The 19,945-nt window shown below is 51.3% G+C and overlaps 1 protein-coding gene and 1 long non-coding RNA gene across 2 annotated transcripts in view; one reads left to right on the plus strand and one right to left on the minus strand.

Annotated features, from left to right (window-relative positions):
• G6PD (glucose-6-phosphate dehydrogenase) overlaps window positions 1–19,945 on the minus strand; it is a 41,040-nt gene that overhangs the window by 18,442 nt on the left and 2,653 nt on the right. The window contains exons 2-3 of the mRNA XM_077329745.1: window positions 12,900–13,056; window positions 12,595–12,740 (exon numbers count right to left, since the gene is read on the minus strand). Coding sequence (XP_077185860.1) covers window positions 12,595–12,723 — 129 coding nt within the window. The 5' untranslated portion in view covers window positions 12,724–12,740; window positions 12,900–13,056. The remainder of the gene's footprint in view (window positions 1–12,594; window positions 12,741–12,899; window positions 13,057–19,945) is intronic.
• On the plus strand, window positions 12,955–18,000 carry LOC143833662 (uncharacterized). Its single transcript, XR_013229680.1, has 3 exons — window positions 12,955–13,077; window positions 13,793–14,170; window positions 17,881–18,000. It is a non-coding gene; the product is annotated as an uncharacterized LOC143833662 (long non-coding RNA).

The raw sequence follows: 19,945 nt of genomic DNA on the forward strand, positions 1-19,945 counted from the left end.
CTGGACTCCATGGTATATCGTAGAGCAACCTTTTTCAGCCATGGAGGAGCCTCTGAAATATTTTTCAGGCTTCGAGGAGCTCTGGAACCAGGCTGGAAGTGGTCAGCTGGCCACGCCTCCCTGCCATACCTGAGGAAGACTTGGGGTGGGGGGGAAAGCAGGTGGGGTGGGGGGAAAGCAGGTGTAGGCATTCAGGCTCTGCCCCATTTCCCAGGGATGATGACCATGCAAGACCACCACCCTCAGGCCAAAGGGATCTGCCTGTTTCCTGCTTCCACAGCCATGCCCGGAATAGCTTGTGGCTGAGTCCATTAAGGCAGGACAGAGCAGGAAGGACGGGGAGCCCCTGGGGAGCTCACACGGAGCCCTGGCTGGGAATCCTGTGTCATAGAGACTGCTCTCAAAAGTTGCCGTTTTCCTCTAGGGGAAAATGATCTCTGGAGTCTGGAGATCAGAGGTGATCTCAGGAGTTCTCCAGGCCCCGCCTGGAGAAACGGGGTGGTCATGTAGGGGGAAAGGAATAATTGCTATTCCTCCAGCGCTAGGGCCTCAATCCAACCCCCCACAACTGTGTTTAAAGAAAATTAAAGGCACACAGTCATAAGACTGCAAGCAATTCACCGAGGCGCACCCTTAGCCCCCAACCAAAACAAGCCCCACGCCTAAACAATTACTCGCAGTCGTCACTTGTTAGCTTTGTCTCCACCTTTCCTTCCTGCTGAATCGACTAAAACGAAGACGGCAAATATCTCAGGGCAGGACTCTGTCTGTCTGTCCTAATCTGTAAAGTACCATGTATATCGATGACCCTATATTTAAAAATAAGCAATTAAATTATAGCAGGGCATGTTCACAGACAGATTGGTGCATGGGGGGCGGGGGTTGAGGACACAGATGTGGAAAGTGACGCGAGGGGCAGGGCCACTAACACATGCTCAAGTAGCATATTTCCCACTGACCCCCATAGTGAATGGATTTCCACAGCTGGTATTGACAGGGCAAATACCACTGTAAGAAGATCCTTAGTAATTCGGGGCCCCTCAGGGGAATCAGTGTTAAAATACTATAGCAAATGTCTCCATAGTATATAGGCAAAGGTAAAGGTATCCCCTGTGCAAGCACCGGGTCATGTCTGACCCTTGGGGTGACGCCCTCCAGCATTTTCATGGCAGACTCAATATGGGGTGGTTTGCCAGTGCCTTCCCCAGTCATTATCGTTTTATCCACCAGCAAGCTGGGGACTCATTTCAACGATCTCGGAAGGATGGAAGGCTGAGTCGACCTTGAGCCGGCTGCTGGGATCAAACTCCCAGCCTCATGGGCAGAGCTTTCAGACTGCATGTCTGCTGCCTTACCACTCTGCGCCACAAGAGGCTCCTAGCATAGTATATAAGAATAAAGTTAATCCACCCCCTAGGACAGGGGTAGTCAAACTGCGGCCCTCCAGATGTCCATGGACTACAATTCCCAGAAGCCCCTGCCAGCATTTGCTGGCAGGGGCTTCTGGGAATTGCAGTCCATGGATATCTGGAGGCCCGCAGTTTGACTACCCCTGCCCTAGGATATTAAGTCGCCGCATCCCAGCAAAGGATCACAAACAGCTTTTCAAGAGAGACCAGAGTTTCTACCCTATTTGGGGCCACCTCAATTTTGGGGCCCAAATGTGAAGATTCTCATGGCAACATTGCAAAAGTGTGCATGTTTTAGGGAGAAGAAATCTAACAACAGCCTCGAGTTGCTGTTGAGGATTTAGGGAAGTTGGTGTTGGAGACGAATGCTGAGAATCTCATGGGCAGCCAAAGTTAACAACAAGGTACTTTAACAGAGGAGCAAGCCAATTATGTCACCAGGAGGGAAGATGTTATGGCCAAAGCTCACTTACTTTGGACACATCACGCGATCAAACTCGCTAGAAAAATCACGAATGCTCGGCATGGTCAGCGGCAAAAGGAAACGTGGTCGCCAAAGGATCCGCTGGCTCGACACGATCAAAGCCGATCCAGGGATGACCGTGAACCAGCTAAAAGAAGCAGTCAGAGACAGGGGCACATGGCCAAGACTTTACTATAGAATCGCCGAGGGTCGGACATGACTGAATGGATAACATCATCATGATCCATTCTATCGTGTGCAAAACGCAATAGCGCAACTTGCTACCCATGTACAAGATCACTGGTTATAGGCTTCCAGGTTCAGTTTTTAAATTCACAGCAAAAGCCCTTTGCAAACCGGGTCCTAAATATCTAGAGCGCAGCCATGTTCCTCACATCTGAGTGTTCATGGGCACATGGGCTTCGTTGAGGATGGCTGGCCTCTATGACTTATGTTTTTGGCCCCGGGAAGGGCAGCCAAGACAGAGCTTTAAAAGGTGCGTAAGTGGAAGGAAGTGCTACTTGTGACTGAGGTCAAGTTAATTCGTGCTACAGTCTTCCCTGGAAGGAAGATAAATAATCTTTGGTAGGCTGATGACACGAAACCTCCTGTTAGAAACTAAGGAAGGCCTACAACAGATGTTTACAAAGGTCAATGAAGCAAGCAAGAAATTGGGCCTTTTCTTGAACGCTAAGAAGACAAAAATAGTGAGCACTGCAAAAAACAGACGACGCCATAATAATTGATGGTGACGAGATCAAGGGCGCTCCTAAATTCACTTCCAATAGGCACTTATGGCTGTGAAAATTGGACAATGCAAAAATGGGTTGAGAAGAATCATAGAATCATAGAGTTTAAAGGGGCCAGACAGGCCATCTAGTCCAACCCCCTGCTCAACACAGGATCAGCCCCCAAAGCATCCTAAAGCATCCAAGAAAAGTGTGCATCCAACCTTTGCTTGAAGACTTCCAGTGAGGGGGAGCTCACCACCTCCTTAGGCAGCCTATTCCACTGCTGAACTACTCTGACTGTGAAAAATTTTTTTCCTGATATCTAGCCTATATAGGAGAATTGATTTGATGGAATGGAGGAGGAGGAGGAGGAGAGGAGGAGGAGGAGGAGGAGGAGGAGGAGGAGGAGGAGGAGTTGGTTCTTATATGCTGCTTTTCTCTACAAGGAGTCTCAAAGTGGCTTCCATTCGCCTTCCCTTTCCTCTCCCCACCACAGACACCCTATGAGGTGGGTGAAGCTGTGAGCCCCAATATTCCTGCTTGGTCAGAACAGCTTTATCAGTGCCATGGCGAGTCCATGATCACCCAGCTGGTTGCATATGGGGGAGGAGCAGGGAATCAAACCTGGGTCACCAGATTAGAAGTTCGCACTCCTAACTACTACCACCAAGCTGGCTTATTAAAAAGTAAAAAAAAATGGGCAAATGCAGTGAAAACACCACACAAATACTTTGGACTTCCATGTGAATCAGGAAATAAAGCTAAGGGACCACACACACTGAGACACAGGCGTGAACTAGCTGAACTAGCAACGGGAATGGAATCAGGAATAATATTTTCTGTATACGAATTCACCAAGGAAAGGATTGCAGAAAGCTCTAGTGGCGCTTGGCGATAAGGATCGCATGAGCAACCAACCTTACAGAATGAGTGACATTAAGATGAAAGAGTGTCAGGCTGCATAAAAGAGGCTGTGACTCAGATCAATGCTTCCACATCAACAGCCTCCCCACACACAAATAAGTGACTGAGATACGGGCTCAGATTACCTGGGGATACACACAATGTCTCCAAAAAAGAGAGAGAAACTAAACCTGGTTTCTGAGGAAGGATTTGGGCAGGGGAAACGATAGCCCGTTTCAAAGCAGAATACTCCTGGACGAAGAAGGGAGAAAATGAGAGAAAAGCAGCATAAAAGAACCAACTCTTCATCTTCTTCTTCAGTAATCTCAGGGCTCTCTCAGCCTCCCCTCCCTCACAGGGTGTCTGTTGTGGGGAGAGGAAAGGGATGGAGATTGGAAGCTGTTTTGGGACTCCTGTGGGTAGAAAAAAGCAGCACATATGAACCAACTCTTCTTCTTCCTCTTCCTTTTCTTCTTCTCGTTCATGTCCTTCCTACGAGAGCTCCAAGGATTGCAAAAGAATAAATTGTGTCACCTTGGCTGCCGGCATCTGCTCATTTAGAGACAATCCTCCCTGACTCACAATGATTTTAGTCAGATCTTGGGACGGAGGACACGATGAGCCAGAGCTTGGCTCTTGTGAGCTGTTCTTTTATGGCCAGGGTAACACCAATCGTTATTAGGGGATCAGGAAGGAATAAATCTTCCTCCAGGCCAGCTTGACCCAGGAGTCCTATTGGTATTTTGCCTTTCCTTGGGCATACAGCAGGAGTCACTGGGAAATGGAGAAGGGAAGGAGCTGTGGATTTATTGCACCATGCCCTGTGCAGCAGGTTGGACCCTTCCATCTCTAATCAGCGCCTTCTAATTCAGCTGTTGAAGTACTGTCTAAGTGCTCAGAGGTACACTGTCCATGATAACAGCCCACATCTCAGCGTGGTGTAGTGGTTAGGAGTGCGGAGTTCGACTGATAAAACTGTTCTGACCGAGCAGGAATATCAGGAAAGGGAAGGCGATTGTAAGCCGCTTTGAGCCTCCTTCGGGTAGAGAAAAGCGGCATCTAAGAACCAACTCTTCTTCTTCTTCTTCAGTAATCTCAGGGCTCTCTCAGCCTCCCCTCCCTCACAAGGTGTCTGTTGTGGGGAGAGGAAAGGGAAGGCGATTGGAAGCCGCTTTGAGCCTCCTTCGGGTAGAGAAAAACGGCATCTAAGAACCAGCTCTTCTTTTTCTTCTTCAGTAATCTCAGGGCTCTCTCAGCCTCCCCTCCCTCACAGGGTGTCTGTTGTGGGGAGAGGAAAGGGAAGGCGAATGGAAGCCGCTTTGAGACTCCTTCGGGTAGAGAAAAGCAGCATGTAAGAACCAACTCTACTTCTTCTTCAGTAATCTCAGGGCTCTCTCAGCCTCCCCTCCCTCACAGGGTGTCTGTTGTGGGGAGAGGAAAGGGAAGGCGAATGGAAGCCGCTTTGAGACTCCTTCGGGTAGAGAAAAGCAGCATGTAAGAACCAACTCTTCTTCTTCTTCAGTAATCTCAGGGCTCTCTCAGCCTCCCCTCCCTCACAGGGTGTCTGTTGCGGGGAGAGGAAAGGGAAGGCCAATGGAAGCCGCTTTGAGACTCCTTCGGGTAGAGAAAAGTGGCACATAAGAACCAACTCTTCTCTTCTCCTTCTTCTTCTTGGTCCTAGCTTTCGGAGCAGTTTCTGGGGTTCCCGTTTAGTAAACTCTGGCTCAGATTAAGATCTGAGGCCATGTATCAGTAACTGGTAAAATCCTTCACCCTCTGGGCCTCTCCAAAAGCTTCTCTCCGTCTGGTCTCTGTGGAGAAACATGGCTGCACCTGTAATTAATCTCTGGCCAGCCGGCCAATGCTAAGTCTATCATAAACTTTACGTAAGAGGGCTCTAAATTACTCTTGCTCTCAAAGATATTACGACACCCTGAGGAGTTACGTCTCTTACACAAACACCTTCACGAGGAGCTCTGGGATGACTCGTCAAATCCACCCACAAGCCAGTTGTCAGTCTGGCTTTTCCCCAGAAGGCCCTATTGTACGGCTCCTGTTCATTTCAAGTAAACAGGCCCCCACAAGACAGATCCCTCCCTGTCCGCCAGCCTCCCCTTCTGAGGGACTGAATCGTACCCCAAATCCACTATTCGGCAAAGATTTTCTATTCCTTGGCTCCATCGTCAACCAAAAGGGAGAGAGGAAGCAAGAAATCGGGAGGTTGAGACTGGGAAGAGCAGCCGTGAAGGAGACCGAAAAGATTCTTAAGTGTAAGAATGTGTTGTTGATGAGGGAGAGCAAGATAATTCACGCCACGGTATTCCCCGTGACTGTGTTTGGGCGTGAAAGTTAGACAGTGAGGAAGGTGGACAGGAAGAAAGTGGATTCACTTGGAATATGAGGTTGGAGGAGAGTTTTGGAGACACCGCAGACTACCAGAAAGGCTAAGCTTGGTGTGAGAGCCAGCTTGGTGTAGGAGTGCGGACTTCTAATCTGGCGAGCCGAGTTCGATTCCCCGCTCCCCCACATGCAACCAGCTGGGTGACCTTGGGTTCGCCACGGCACTGATAAAACTGTTCTGACCGAGCAGTAATCTCAGGGCTCTCTCAGCCTCACCCACCTCACAGGGTGTCTGTGGTGGGGAGAGGAAGGGAAGGCGACTGGAAGCCGCTTTGAAACTCCTTTGGGTAGAGAAAAGCGGCATATAAGACCCAACTCTTCTTCTTCTTCAGTAATCTCAGGGCTCTCTCAGCCTCCCCTCCCTCACAGGGGGTTTGTTGTGGGTAGAGGAAGGGAAGGCGATTGTAAGCCACTTTGAGCTTCCTTCGGGTAGAGAAAAGCGGCATATAAGAACCAACTCTTCTTCTTCTTCAGTAATCTCAGGGCTCTCTCAGCCTCCCCTCCCTCATAGAGGAGGGAGAGGAGCGGGAAGGTGTCTGCTGTGGGGAGAGGAAAGGGAAGGTGACTATAAGCTGCTTTGAGACTCCTTCCGTTAGAGGAAAGCGGCATATAAGAACCAACTCTTCTTCTCCTTATAATAAGGAACCCTTGGTGCCTTCCCTGCAGTGATAGCAGCGACTCATAAGAACGGAAGAGAAATCATGTTGGATCAGGCCGTGGCCCATCCAGTCCAACACAGTGGCCAAAACCCAGGGGCCACCAGGAGATCCACCAGAGGGGCCAGATCTCCAGAAGCCCTCCAAGCACGAAGAACGATTCGCATCCCTGCCCCAGACAGAGCCTTCCATCTCCTCACTTTAAAGCAGGGGTAGTCAAACTGCGTCCCTCCAGATGTCCATGGACTACAATTCCCAGGAGCCCCTGCCAGCGTTCGCTGGCAGGGGCTCCTGGGAATTGTAGTCCATGGACATCTGGAGGGACGCAGTTTGACTACCCCTGCTTTAAACAGTCGAACACTTTCTGCCTAACATGCCGGCATTGTTATAAAGCGTACTTGAAAATCGTGCCTGAGAAACAGAGATCCTTGGATTACTCTCCAGCCTTTCCCCTTCTTCCCCAACAGAAATACTCCTCTCCTTCCTTGACCTGCTTCTCTCAGGACAGGCTACAAGGCAGGTGTTAACGAAAATTAAAAACCACACGCCGTTAAAAACTAATTCCCGTGGGTCAGAGAGCGTACACACTTATCCACGACGATCGCTCATCTCGAGACCTCCGCCATTGGCAATGGCACCAGGGTGACCACAGCCAAGGGGGTCGTCCCTGATACAGTCTGGATCCCCACAGACCGTGCCCCCGATGCCCTCACTGGAGGTGGAGGGACCGGCAGAAGCCGCCAGCTCTCCTGAACTCAGCCAGGGCTGGAAGCGTCTTATCTAAGGCAAATATTGATCCATCAGGTCCCCTGTGAGTGAACTGGGCTCGCAAGGTGTGAAGCATCCAGGGCACATTAGGCACAACTACAACAAAGCTGGAAGTCTATTCACAAGCTGAGGATAAACAGAGGGGGGAAGTTATGTTCCCCTTCACGAGCAGAAGGCTGACTTCCTAGTTTTAACCGGAGAATTGCACGATGAGCATGACTCAACTAAAACTGGTGCTTCCCTTTTTTGCGAAACGGCAAGCGGCCGATGGCCTCCTCCTCCTCCTCCTCCTCTGACCAGCGGCACACAGTTCACGGGTGGTTCCAACCAGCCTCACCTTACAGGCGGCAAGCCAAGGAGGTGAGATAAAAGCAACCACAACCCACGACAAGACAAGCTGCAGGTCTGGACCACACTGGTTTGGCCAATGCTTTATGCCAGTGGTTCTCCACCTTCCTAACGCCGCGACCCTTTAATCCAGTTCCTCATGTTGTGGTTCTTTCACAGAAATTAAACCAAAACTGACCCATGGCGTGAAGATCCATGGTCCATGATTGTATATAAATCTTCCCCCCCCCCCGGGTTTCTCAGTTCAGTTCTGCCTCTTGTCCCACCATGCTGATCTTGCTCTTTTCCGCAGCTCCAGACAGACGAACGCTCTATCTCGATCTACCCTGCAAGGCTGTTGTGTGGCACCTGTTGTGTGGGAACAGTGGCTGCACCCCCCTCTAGTCAAGCTTGCTCGACCAATAGAGATTCTGACTTGTATCCCACCCAGCTGGGACCTCTGCATCCAGACTCCTTGCAATACCTCTCCCATTGTCACACTGGGAGCCGAAGGCTCAGGTACTCAGTCGAATTAAATCAGAGAAAGGAAGTCCTGAACTCTGGAAAGTTTACACTGCCAAAATTTGGTTGGTCTCCAGTGTTGCTGGGCTCAAATCCAGCTACGGTATTAGCAGTGTCTGTGTGCTCCCCAGCCCACCCACCCCCAGCAATAGCACATCCATGGTCACCCAGTGAGGAGGGCGACAGATCCGTGCAAGCTGGCAGATGCACCCCTCCGCTTTTGGTCATTCCCACCAATCATCACCTCCTCCCACCTTTGGGGACGTCTCATAGTTGGGCAGGGTGCGCTGTTGTAAGACGCCAGTGCCTCTGAGCATACGTGGAGTGCCGTTCCCTCTCCAAAGGGCCGGTGCAGCACATCCTGTTTCCGTAGAATGAGAGCAAGGCTGTCTCCCGGAAGCCACATGCTGGGAATATCAAGTGCAGCCCGCAACCCCCCCGACGGCCTTCCGAGGACACGAGTCACAACAGCTTTAAAAGGCCAATTATTCCAGTGGTATTCCCCAAATACGGCTCAGCTTTCAACTGGTGCTCCATTATCCGGCTGTACCTGCTCATCGGCATACCAGCCTTGAGAGTTTAAAAAAAAAAAAAAAACCCTCCGAAATGCGTGTGCAGCAGTGTAGCCTTGCACTTAAATTCAAATCCAAATATACCACCCCCGGAGGGAGGGAGGGAGGGAGGGAGGGAGGGAGGGAGAGGGAGAGGGAGAAATAAAGGAAGGAAGGAAGGAAGGAAGGAAGGAAGGAAGGAAGGAAGGAAGGAAGGAAGAAAGAAAGAAAGAAAGAAAGAAAGAAAGAAAGAAAGAAAGAAAGAAAGAAAGAAAGAAAGAAAGAAAGAAAGAGAAAGATTCAAATTCTGTAGTTAATTTGCAGCAAAACTGCTAAATCGATAGCCAGTAATATCCAAGTATGAGCTTTTGAGAGTCAAAACTCCAGATATCTGAAGGTTGCTTGGACTCTACAAAACTCATACCTGGAAAATGGCGTCAGTCTCACGGGGTGGCCAAACTGTGGCTCTCCGGATGTCCGTGGGCTACAATTCCCATGAGTTGGCAGGGGCTCATGGGAATTGTAGTCCACGGACATCTGAAGAGCTTCAGTGTGGCAAGACTCTCTAAGGCAGGGGTAGTCAAACTGCGGCCCTCCAGATGTCCATGGACTACAATTCCCATGAGCCCCTGCCAGCGAACGCTGGCAGGGGCTCATGGGAATTGTAGTCCATGGACATCTGGAGGGCCGCAGTTTGACTACCCCTGCTCTAAGGTGCTATCGGACTCAAATAAAGCTGTTCTACTGCAGGCCAACACAGCTACCCACAGAAACAATCTGTGCGTGTGTTTGTGTGTGTGAGAGAAAGAAAGATGCGGCATATTACTCCGAAACGAGTTCTCTTGTGAAAGTGCTAGACTACGGCTATTTTGGATGCAATTTCTCTCCCATCGAAACAAACGCTTGCAAAATTTACTTTGCGCAAAGTGTGACTACATGTAGGAGGACAGGACAGAAAGCAAGCCAGTATCACAGGCTGCTCTTAACTGGCACCAGATTATCAACACGTTGCTAAACGCAAGATATGCTGGGATTAGCTATCTAAAAAAACCCCCCACCTTGAACATACTCTTCAAGTGGTACTGCCCCCCCACACACACACACACCCCAAAGGGGATGTTGATTACACCCCACGCGATAATTGCTGTGCCCAGTTACACAACCCTACACCCCAGCTAAAGAAGGAGCAGCTTACACAAGCGGCAGGGGCAGAAGCCGCGGTGTGCTGCAGGGCAAAAGATCTGCTCCGCCTGCTATCGGAATTCGGGCCTCCGCATCATCATGCAGCCGAGATCAGCTATCATGCTGAGCCCCACCCCAGATGCTCGGGGCAAGGTACCACACTGGGAAAAGGGATGCTGGAGCAGGACGCCAAAGAGAGCTAGACAAAGAAAACTGTAGCATCAAAACGCTGTAGCATACATCTTGGTTTGGAGACCAAGACGTAGGAGGAAAGGTTGGGGGAGCTTGGTCTGTTTAGCCTGGAGAGGAGACGACTGAGAGGGGATCTGAGAACCATCTTCAAGTATTTAAAAGGCTGCCATGTAGAGGATGGAGCAGAGTTGTTCTCTCTTGCCCCGGAGGGACGGACCAGAATGAATGGGATGGAATTAATTCAAAAGAAATTCCGTCTAAACATCCGGAAGAAGTTCCTGACAGTCAGAGCAGGTCCTCAGTGGAACAGGCTTCCTCAGGAGGAGGTGGGCATCTTTGGAGATTTTTAAGCAGAGGCTGGAGAGCCATCTGACGGAGAGGCTGATTCTGTGAAGGCTCAAGGGGGTGGCAGGTGACAGTGGATGAGCGAGAGGGTTGGGAGTGTCCTGCATAGTGCAAGGGGTTGGTCTCAATGACCCAGGAGGTCCCTTCCAACTCTATGATTCTATGAAAAGAACACACTTTTGAGCTCAGTTCTAGAGTTGTGAACTGCCAGAGGTCAGTCTCTAGATTTAAAGGCTGGGTGGGCTATATGAAAAGAGAAGGTAAATTCTCAACCCCCCTCACAGTCCCTCTCCTGTAGTTAGAACAGGGGTAGTCAAACTGCGGCCCTCCAGAGGTCCATGGACTACAATTCCCAGGAGCCCCTGCCAGCATTCGCTGGCAGAGGCTCCTGGGAATTGTAGTCCATGGACATCTGGAGGGCCGCAGTTTGACTACCCCTGAGTTAGAATGTGCATCAGGACTGGGCAGAATGAGATATGGGATGCAAAACTGTGGCTGAAAAGAGCACCTCCGTGTCTGCCAGTTATCCTTACAGAGTCTTGCACACAAACCCCTGCTTCACGATGTCCACAGGAGGACGTTACAGGGGAATGGCAAGAGAAGTCAACATGGCCACGTATCCCGCCCCAAGTAGTTCTCTTCTTAACTGCCTGGTTGCCAGGTCCAACCCCTTCGTCTTTCCAGAAGAGGCAAATAATCTATTCTTCTGGCAATTGTGTGTAAAGCAATTTTCATTCCCATCTCTACAAGTAACAACTTAAAAACAAAGGTACCCTGCTTTTTTACAACTCCAAGGATCCTCAAAGCAGCTTACAATTGCCTGCCCTTCCTCTCCCTACAACAGACAGGTAGGAAGGGCTGAGAGAATTCTGAGAGAACTGTTCTGTGAGAATAGATCTAAGAGAACTGTGACTAGCCCACAGTCACCCGCCTGGCTGCATGTGGAGGGGCGGAGAATCAAACCCGGTTCTCCATGATTAGAGGCTGCCGCTGTTAACCACTACACCACACTTGCTCTCATTTGAAATACAGTGTGCAAGCTTTCAGGTCATACAGAATTCCTCCCAGGCTTGGTGATTAAGAAGGGGGGAGGGGAGGCAGGAAGGTAGTAAACATGATTACAATTGTTCTTGCATCCAGTCACTGCGATTTAATTGCTTGCATCCTGATTTTAAGTGCTACTTGGTTTTAAATTCTGTAGCCACTTGGTCCCCTGCTGTCCAGTTACCGTATTGTTATTCCTTAATAAGCGTATACTGTTTTCATTTCCAACTGCATCGAACACAACTCGCCATTAAACACAAGAAGGGCAGCTAGAGTCCAGTCTCACGTAGAAAACTAACAAAAAAATTGGCAGAACTTATAAGTTAAGCTCCTTCCCCTGCCCCTAATGTTGATAGTCTTTCAGGTGTTCCTGGATTCTGGCTGTTTCCTGCGGCCACAGACAGATGAACATGACTTCCCATCTTGATGGATCTCCATGGGCGTGATAATGAGGAGAGCCAACAGGAAGAAAGTCGACTGAATCGAAATGTGGTGTCAGAGGAGAGCTTTACGGCTACAGTAAACCCAGAAGCGTACTGCCAGAGGGCACACCAAGGGTCATCTAGTCCAACCCCTTGCAAAATGCAGGAAATTCGCCGCAACTCCCCCGGCGACTTCTCCTCTATGTCCCGAGGAAGAAGATTTACTGAAGGAGACATAACCTTGCTTACCACCAAATTCTCCAGCCTCTTTTTGCCATCTCACGCAGAACGCTTGTTCCAGGGGTAGTCAAACTGCGGCCCTCCAGATGCCCATGGATTACAATTCCCATGAGCCCCTGCCAGCAAACGCTGGCAGGGGCTCATGGGAATTGTAGTCCATGGACATCTGGAGGGTCGCAGTTTGACTACCCCTGGCTTGTTCCTTTGCCACTTGCCCCAAGCTTTCGGCTTAAGCCGTGCATGCCTTCCCCACAAAGCATCCGCCGAAATACCTCTGCCATTCAGGCTCTCCCCCCAGGTGGATTAGGCCTACCGCTCTGGGAGACATTTTGTTCCATTTTTGCCGGGTATCGTGGCTGCCGTTGTGAGGAGCCGCGTCGGAAACACCGCCATCTCCGGCCCACAAGCACCCAGCCTCGCCCAGAGGGAAGAAACTCACCGAAGCCCCCAAGATGATGAAGATGTGGGTGTCTGACTGGAGGAAGTCATTCCCCTGGCACAGCTCCTGCCGTAGCATCCCACAGACGTCCTTGAGACTAAGCTCCTCCTGGACAGCATGACGGCTCATAATGGCAGACTTGTTGCCTGGGGAGAAAAGGAGACAGTCAGGTGAGGCAACGTGGGCAGGCTCCTGTCTCCTCCCACCCCACAGCGAGTGATGCCCAGGTTAGCAGCTCTCCCTTCTACCCTCCCTGGCACAAACCATGCCAATAAATACGCTGGTGGATGCAAGTCTCAACTTACCACCGAGGTGTTCTGCTCCGTTCGTGCCAAGCGCTTGTGACGATGCTACCCAGGTATGGACAGAATATCTCCAAGAGCTCTACGGAGCTGGGGCTGCCAGACCTCACCTAGTCAGATCTCTGCTGCGGGAGAGGCCCCAAACTGTGGGGAAAGCAGGCTGGAGGGGAGAAAAGCCCAGGTAAGAGAAAAGAGAACCAGGACAAGTGACCTTCTAGGTGCATACGTGGCTTATTGAAAATCTATAATCTGACCCTGGCGGTCTCAGAGCATAAGGATGTTTTTTGGGGGGCAGAGGGGGGGATGTACAGTATATGTAATACCAAGAGGCCAGCCTCAGGGTCTGCACTTTAAAAAGGGAGACCAGCACGGAGGGAAAGGGGAAATTAAATTTTGTGCCTTCTTGCTGCTCTCCCACCAAAAATTGTTGCTTTTACTCTGTGTGTGTGTGTGTGTTTGTGTGTGTGGGGTGGGATTATCAGTGAGAGATTATCACAACAAAGAGTTTGAAACAAATGCCCCCCCACCATGCTTGTCACCCTTAGAATCACAGCCCCTACAGCTTCATGGCAAACATCTTTTAAAGGGTGGATTGGAGAGGGGGGGAGGCATCTTTTAAAGGGGGGTGGCAGACATCTTTTAAAGCGGGCGTGGGGGGGGGGTATGGGAGGGTTGCTATTTTATTTTTTGCTTGACCTAAAAAAAAGTTTTTAACCTAACGTTGCAGGCTGCCCCTCGAAGCACCCGGCGGGATATGAATATGTTTTAATAAATAAAAAAATTAATGGGGGAGGGGGGGGGATAATTACAGGACTAGAGAAGCAAAGCTGGCTTCTTTCACCAGGGGCCGTTTCGGGAACAAACAAAGTTACATGCCGTTCTGCTTACTCCAACAGGCTGTGGCCAGAGAGAGAGAGAAGTTGTGAAGAACAGCGGAAATCTAACGCAGTCAAACTCCTTGGGGAAAGGGGCGGGCCACAACAAGCCCTGCCTTGCAGACGGACATGGGGCCCTCCAAGCCAGCGTCCACCCACCATGCCCCCAGAGCCAGCTGGCAGCTTGACTGCTGTGAACTGAGGAGACTGCGTGGGCTAGTGGGCGGAACCAGGAAAGAAACAGGGCTCTCTAGGGGAGGTGCGGAACCACCCAAAAAGAAAGAAAGGAGAGAAGAAGAAAGCAGACTTTCACGCCCTGTGCCCACCCCCTGCCTTTGTCTGTTTGCCCCTCTGCCTCTGCTTGGCAAAGATCACCCACGGGACCCCCAAGCATGCCAGGTCTGCATCAGTGGGGGGGGGGGGGAGAGGAGAATACTCAGTATTCAAGGTGGAGGAGAGAGGCACTAAGGGTGCATGATAACCACTGCAATTTCAATCCTAAAGCCCTCATGACCCCTTTAACTTTGCCCCCTTATAGCTCAACCCTCCCCCTTGCTTTCTCTTCACCCATCCTACAGGACTCCATCAACCCCCACACATGGTCAGGGAGGTTCCTCAAGGGTCATCTAGTCCAACCCACTTGAACTTGTCCTAGAATCACAGAGCTGGAAGGGGACTCCAGGGTCATCTAGTCCAACCCCCTGCAGAATGCAGGAAATTCACCACTACCTGCCCGCCCACGGTGGCCCCAATTCTATGCCCAGATGATGCCCCCCCCCAAAAAACCCCAGAATCCCTGGCCAGTCTGGCGTGGAGGAAATTCACCTCCCGACCCCAAAATGGTGATCAACATTTCCCTGGGCATGCCAGAAAGGGCCACAAGAGCCAAGCTCAGACACAGTCCCTTCTGCCAACCTACACAGCCCCATTCAGCCAGACCCCCCACATCCCCTTCCACCCCCCAGGCACTCCCCACTCTAGTCCCCTTCTTCAGCCCCACTTACGCTCCTCCTGGTCTCCCCCGTTCTCCAGCCCCACTCCGCCTGCCCCTGCCCTTTCACCCCACACAATACCCCTGTCCTTTCGCCCCACATGTGCTCCTCTTCTCCAGATCCAGTGACCCCACAGCCCCTTTCATCTCAGCCCCACACCCCACACCATACCCCCCATTCTAAGCCCCACTCAGCCTGGCCCCCCCCACATCCCCTTCCATCCCCACACCCTCCCCTTCCCAGTCCACTTCTTCAGCCCCACTCACCCTTCCCCTGTTTCCCCCAACTCTCCAGCCCCACTCCACCTGCCCCTGCCCCCTTCTGCCCCACAGAATACCCCCTTTCTGAGCCTCACCCCACCAAATCCCACCCCCACCGCCTTTCCAGTTCACTTCTTCAGCCCCACTCATCCTTCCCCTGGTCCTCCCCACTGAGCCTGCCCCTGCCCCCTTCCACCCCCCTTTCTGAGCCCAACCCATCCCACCCCACACTCCCCCTCCCAGTCGGCTTCTCCAGCCCCACTCACCCTTCTTCTGGTCCCCCCCCCATTCTCCAGCCCCACTCCACCTGCCCCTGCCCCCTTCGGCCCCACAGAATACCCCCTTTATGAGCCCCACTCAGCCTCACCCCCCACATCCCACCCCCTTTCCAGCCGGCTTCTTGAGCCCCCCTCACCCCACAGCCCCCCTCACCCCACGCTGGCCCTTGCACCCCACGCAATCCCCCCCGGCCCTGCTCCTCAGCCTGCGCCCACCTGTCTGTCCCGCGCTCCGTCCCCGACTGGCGCTCCCGGGCGGCCCGCGCGCCCCGCCCCCACCGGCCCCGCGCCCCCGACAGCCGCCGGGCAGCCAATCGCGGCCGCGCCGGGGGAAAGCGCGGGGCCAATGGGAAGCCGGCCCGGACGCCGGGCCCCGCCCCCGCCTCCCTGCGCGGGCGACGCGGCTCCCTCGGCAGCAACGGCGCTAGGACCCGACGGAGCCTGGAGGCGGGCGGGAGATCCCCCGGGGGAGGCCCCGCCACAGCACCGACACGCCGCGCAGACACGCGAGCCGCGTCCACACGTGCAGCCCGCATCCTGCCGAAAGGAGCGGGCCGCCTGAAATCACAGCGCTACTCCAGGCTGCGGAGACCTGCTGGGTGGAAGGGGGACTCCATTGGACCCCACGGAGGGGGCAGGGATGCCAACCTCCAGGCGGGGCCTGGAGATCTCCCGGAATGCTACCTCTGCGATGCTCCCTCCAGTCCTCATTGCCAACTCTTTTGCAGGTTGGAGAAGTACCGTTTATGTTTCCATCCCACTTTGGGCAGGACGCATTGCATTGCTCGGCAGCTTGGGATCACCGGCCAGGTGGACGGAGCCTGGGGAGCCCTTGGGTCCAAGAACCCGTTGAAACTAGGCCAGATCTGCAATGTGCATAGTGGATCGGAATATAAGGGGTGTCCTCCAGGGGGCATCAGAGCAGGGGCATGTTTTGTTGGAAGCAGCTCTCTGTGCCATGCCTCCTGACTTGTGGGGCAGTGAGCAGGAACTCTCTTCACCATAGAGCTACAAAACAAAATCACTGTCCAGTGACACTTGATAGACCAACCAAGTTTTATTCAAGGCGTGAGCTTTCGAGTGCAAGCACTCTTCCTCAGACTCGAGTGCTTGCACTCCATAGCTCACGCCTTGAATAAATCTTTGTTGTTGTTATTATTATTTATTAGATTTCTTACCCACCACTCCCAACGGGTCGTGGCGGATTACAAGCGTCTGTATAAAACCCTCAATAAAATACCCCTTAAAACCACAGACATAAAATACAGCAGATAAAGAGACAATAAGATGCGGTGAAAAACCATAAACATTCCCAGTTCTATCCCCCCAAAAAGGGAAGGAAGGGCAGATAAAAACCCAAGTCCGCCGTTCACATAGCAATGTCTTTAGTTCTGAGGGGAGTCAAACAGATCTTCCTTAGCGCCCCGGCCTCAACCATAGACCTGGCGGAAGAGCTCCATCCTACAGGCCCTGCGGAACGCCCAAAACTCCTGCAGGGCCCTCAGCTCCTCCGTGAGCTCATTCCACCAGGTTGGGGCCAGGACCAAAAAGGCTGGTCTTAAAGGTGCAACTGGACTCTGATTATATTGTGCTATTTCAAACCAACAGGGCTTCCCATTTGAACCCACCCACCAGAGAGTTAGTGAGCTAAACAGGGACACTGACCGCTCACCTTTGATCTCACTGACCTGTCCCTAGAGGGTCATTTCTTGCTTCCCCAGTCTCTTCCTTTCCTCCTTCTCCTCCATCTCTCCAGCCTGCAACATGAGGGAAGGGAGACGCCTCAAGCATCTCTCTCCATCCAACTATTTAGATTAGTATAGGAACCTTCTCTTTGCCTTTTTACATGTCTGACCCTTGGGGTGACGCCCTCTAGCGTTTTCTTGGCAGACTCAATGCGGGGTGGTTTGCCAGTGCCTTTCCCAGTCATTAAAGTTTACCCCCCAGCAGCAAGCTGGGTCCTCATTTCACTGACCTCGGAAGGATGGAATGCTGAGTCAACCTTGAGCCGGCTGCTGGGATCGAACTCCCAGCCTCATGGGCAGAGCTTTCAGACTGCATGTCTGCTGCCTTACCACTCTGCGCCACAAGAGGCTCTTCTCTTTACCTCTTCATATGTAGTATTATGTTCTTTATTGAATAGTTCTTATATTAGTTAAGTGCCACGTTGGTGAACATGTCTTTGTTTGTTTTCTGACCACACGTACTCTGCCTCCTGCTGCAGTACTTGCCATACTAAGGCACTCTGTTCCACTGAGAAACCGCTCTGACTGTCAGGAACTTCTTCCGGAGGTTTAGATGGAATTTCTTTTGAATTAATTTCATCCCATTCGTTCTGGTCCGTCCCTCCGGGGCAAGAGAGAACAATTCTGCTCCATCCTCCATAAAGCACCCTTTTAAATACTTGAGGATGGGGATGGAAAAAGAGAGGCTGTAATGAACTGTCAACAAGAGGTGAATTGAGCAGAAACCGGTACTGTTAACTCTGGATATTAATACTTTATCAATGCTTAATATCCTTCATATTTAGCATAGATAGAATAGGAACTGCCCGATGATTTCCAAATTATCCCCTCCAGGGCTGAGATTGGCTCAACAGGAGACGTCCTGCTTTATGACCACACTCCCTCCCTGCATGCCTCCAGAAACAGCGACGGACGGAAGAATTACTGCAAATGCAAGAACAGTTAGTTAGGTCACTTCTCTTTTCATACATAGGTGTTTCTCTTCTGAATAAACGCTGTCTTATTCTTTAAGCAGCCTCGTGCTTCGCTCTCTCTGCAGGTTCAAACTCTGCCATCAAGAAGGGCATAATAACTGTTTTAGGCTTGCACTGTGGGACCCTTAGGAAAAAAGGTCTTTTAGGAGGTGCAAGGCGGGAGAGTGAATTTGAGAAGAAACCACATGATCTACCAGCTAGATCCAAGTCCAGTTCCACCTCAGAGACCAGCTAGATTTGGGGGGGGGGGGGGTAAATCCGTTTTGGAGAATCAAAGCCCCCTTGGGCGAAGAGAGTTTGACACTCAAAAGCTTTCACCCCCCCAAAAAAAGTGTCAGTTCTACAGGAATCTAGCCCTCCTCCTGCAGACTACATCCTCTGACATGGGGGGCCGGGGGTCCCTACAAAATGCTGGCCACTGCTTCCCTTCAGTCACATAATGCTGCAGCTGCAGCAGCTGCCAAAGCAACATATCCAAACATTTCCGTGGCCGATTCAACCTCCAGCAGCCGCCCAGAGGCCTTGTTGAGATAAAGCTCCACCTGGTCCTGCCTGTTTTCTAAAAACCATGGGCAGGCGTGGGAAAGTTGTCCGGGGGGGAGGGGGTGAACCACGGGAGCCAGGTTGGGGATCACCACTGACCCATTATAACTGTGTACATATGAAGGCCATTCAGCGTGCATTTATTGGTATGTGAACCAACAAGCAGGAAGTAATCGGCTTCCCTCTCTTTCCCTTTCCGTCTGACAGCCATCTAGACAATCTTGTCGAACCGCCTCTGCCTCTTTCCCTCAGGAACGCAGCTGAACGTAATTCTCCTTTCTTCCGTTTTTGTCCTCACAACAACCCTGCTGAGTAGGCCAAGTCGAGAGGGTGCGAGTGGCCCAGGGTCACCCTGTGAACTTCCATGGCAGAGTGGGGATTCGAATACAGGTCTCCCAAATCTGAGACCAGAGCTGGCCAAAATGTGGCTCTACCTATGGACTACAATTCCCATGGCAAAGGCTCATGGGAATTGTAGTCTATGACCTTCCGGAGAGCCCTAATATCGCCACCTGGTATGAAGAAAGATCCCAGTACATTCACTCTGTTTTCAACAGTGAGTTGCTTTTTAAATACCAGGCACAGGTGAGAAATTCAGAAAGCTGGCCTTATTTGGCCACTCTGTCCCACCACTTCCACAGAAATACACACAGGTGGGCAGCTGTGTTGGTCTGAAACAACAGATCAAAATTTGAGTCCAACAAGTTTAATTTCCTGGTATAAGCTTGCGTGTACATGCACACCTTCCCAGATTCTTCAGATATCTGAAGAAGCATGCATGCGCATGACAGCTATTATATACCCGGAATTAAACTTGCCTCTGCCCTCAAGGTGCCCCTGGATTCGAACTTTTGTTCTGTAGAATAACTTGCAGGAGAAAACATCATCAATCTTCCAGGACCTGCAACCGAAGACCTCAAGGTAGTATTGCAACGGAATTTCAGAAATGGGACTAGAACGGAGAGTGCTGAGTGACCAGTTATTACAACACTCAGGACAATAGTGCCCCAGGGCTTAACAGAGAGATTGGTTTCTTATCTCACTACACATACTAACATAATTCAGTTCTTGCCTCTGTTCATAAACTCTGTATGCTAATGTGTTGCTATTCACCGTTCTGACCAATGGCGTACATTCGAACTTAGCTCTATTTACTGCTCAGTTGTTTACACATCTGGTCTCGAATTAGCCCTTCCGGCCTAATTCCCCATCCTCTACTTGGTCTTGAAGCTGGTTGTCTTCAGGCACGAAAAATAACCATAATAAAGCAGTAAGAAGAGAGCTGCTCTTTGGCCTTGCAGATCTTATCAGTAGAGGAAGAACTGGAAAAGCCAAAAGAGAAACAAATGTAGGGGAAAAACCCACCATCAGGTCACAGCTGA

This window comes from Paroedura picta, chromosome 3 (genome assembly GCF_049243985.1).
Source record: "Paroedura picta isolate Pp20150507F chromosome 3, Ppicta_v3.0, whole genome shotgun sequence".
Taxonomy (NCBI): Eukaryota; Metazoa; Chordata; class Lepidosauria; order Squamata; family Gekkonidae; genus Paroedura; species Paroedura picta.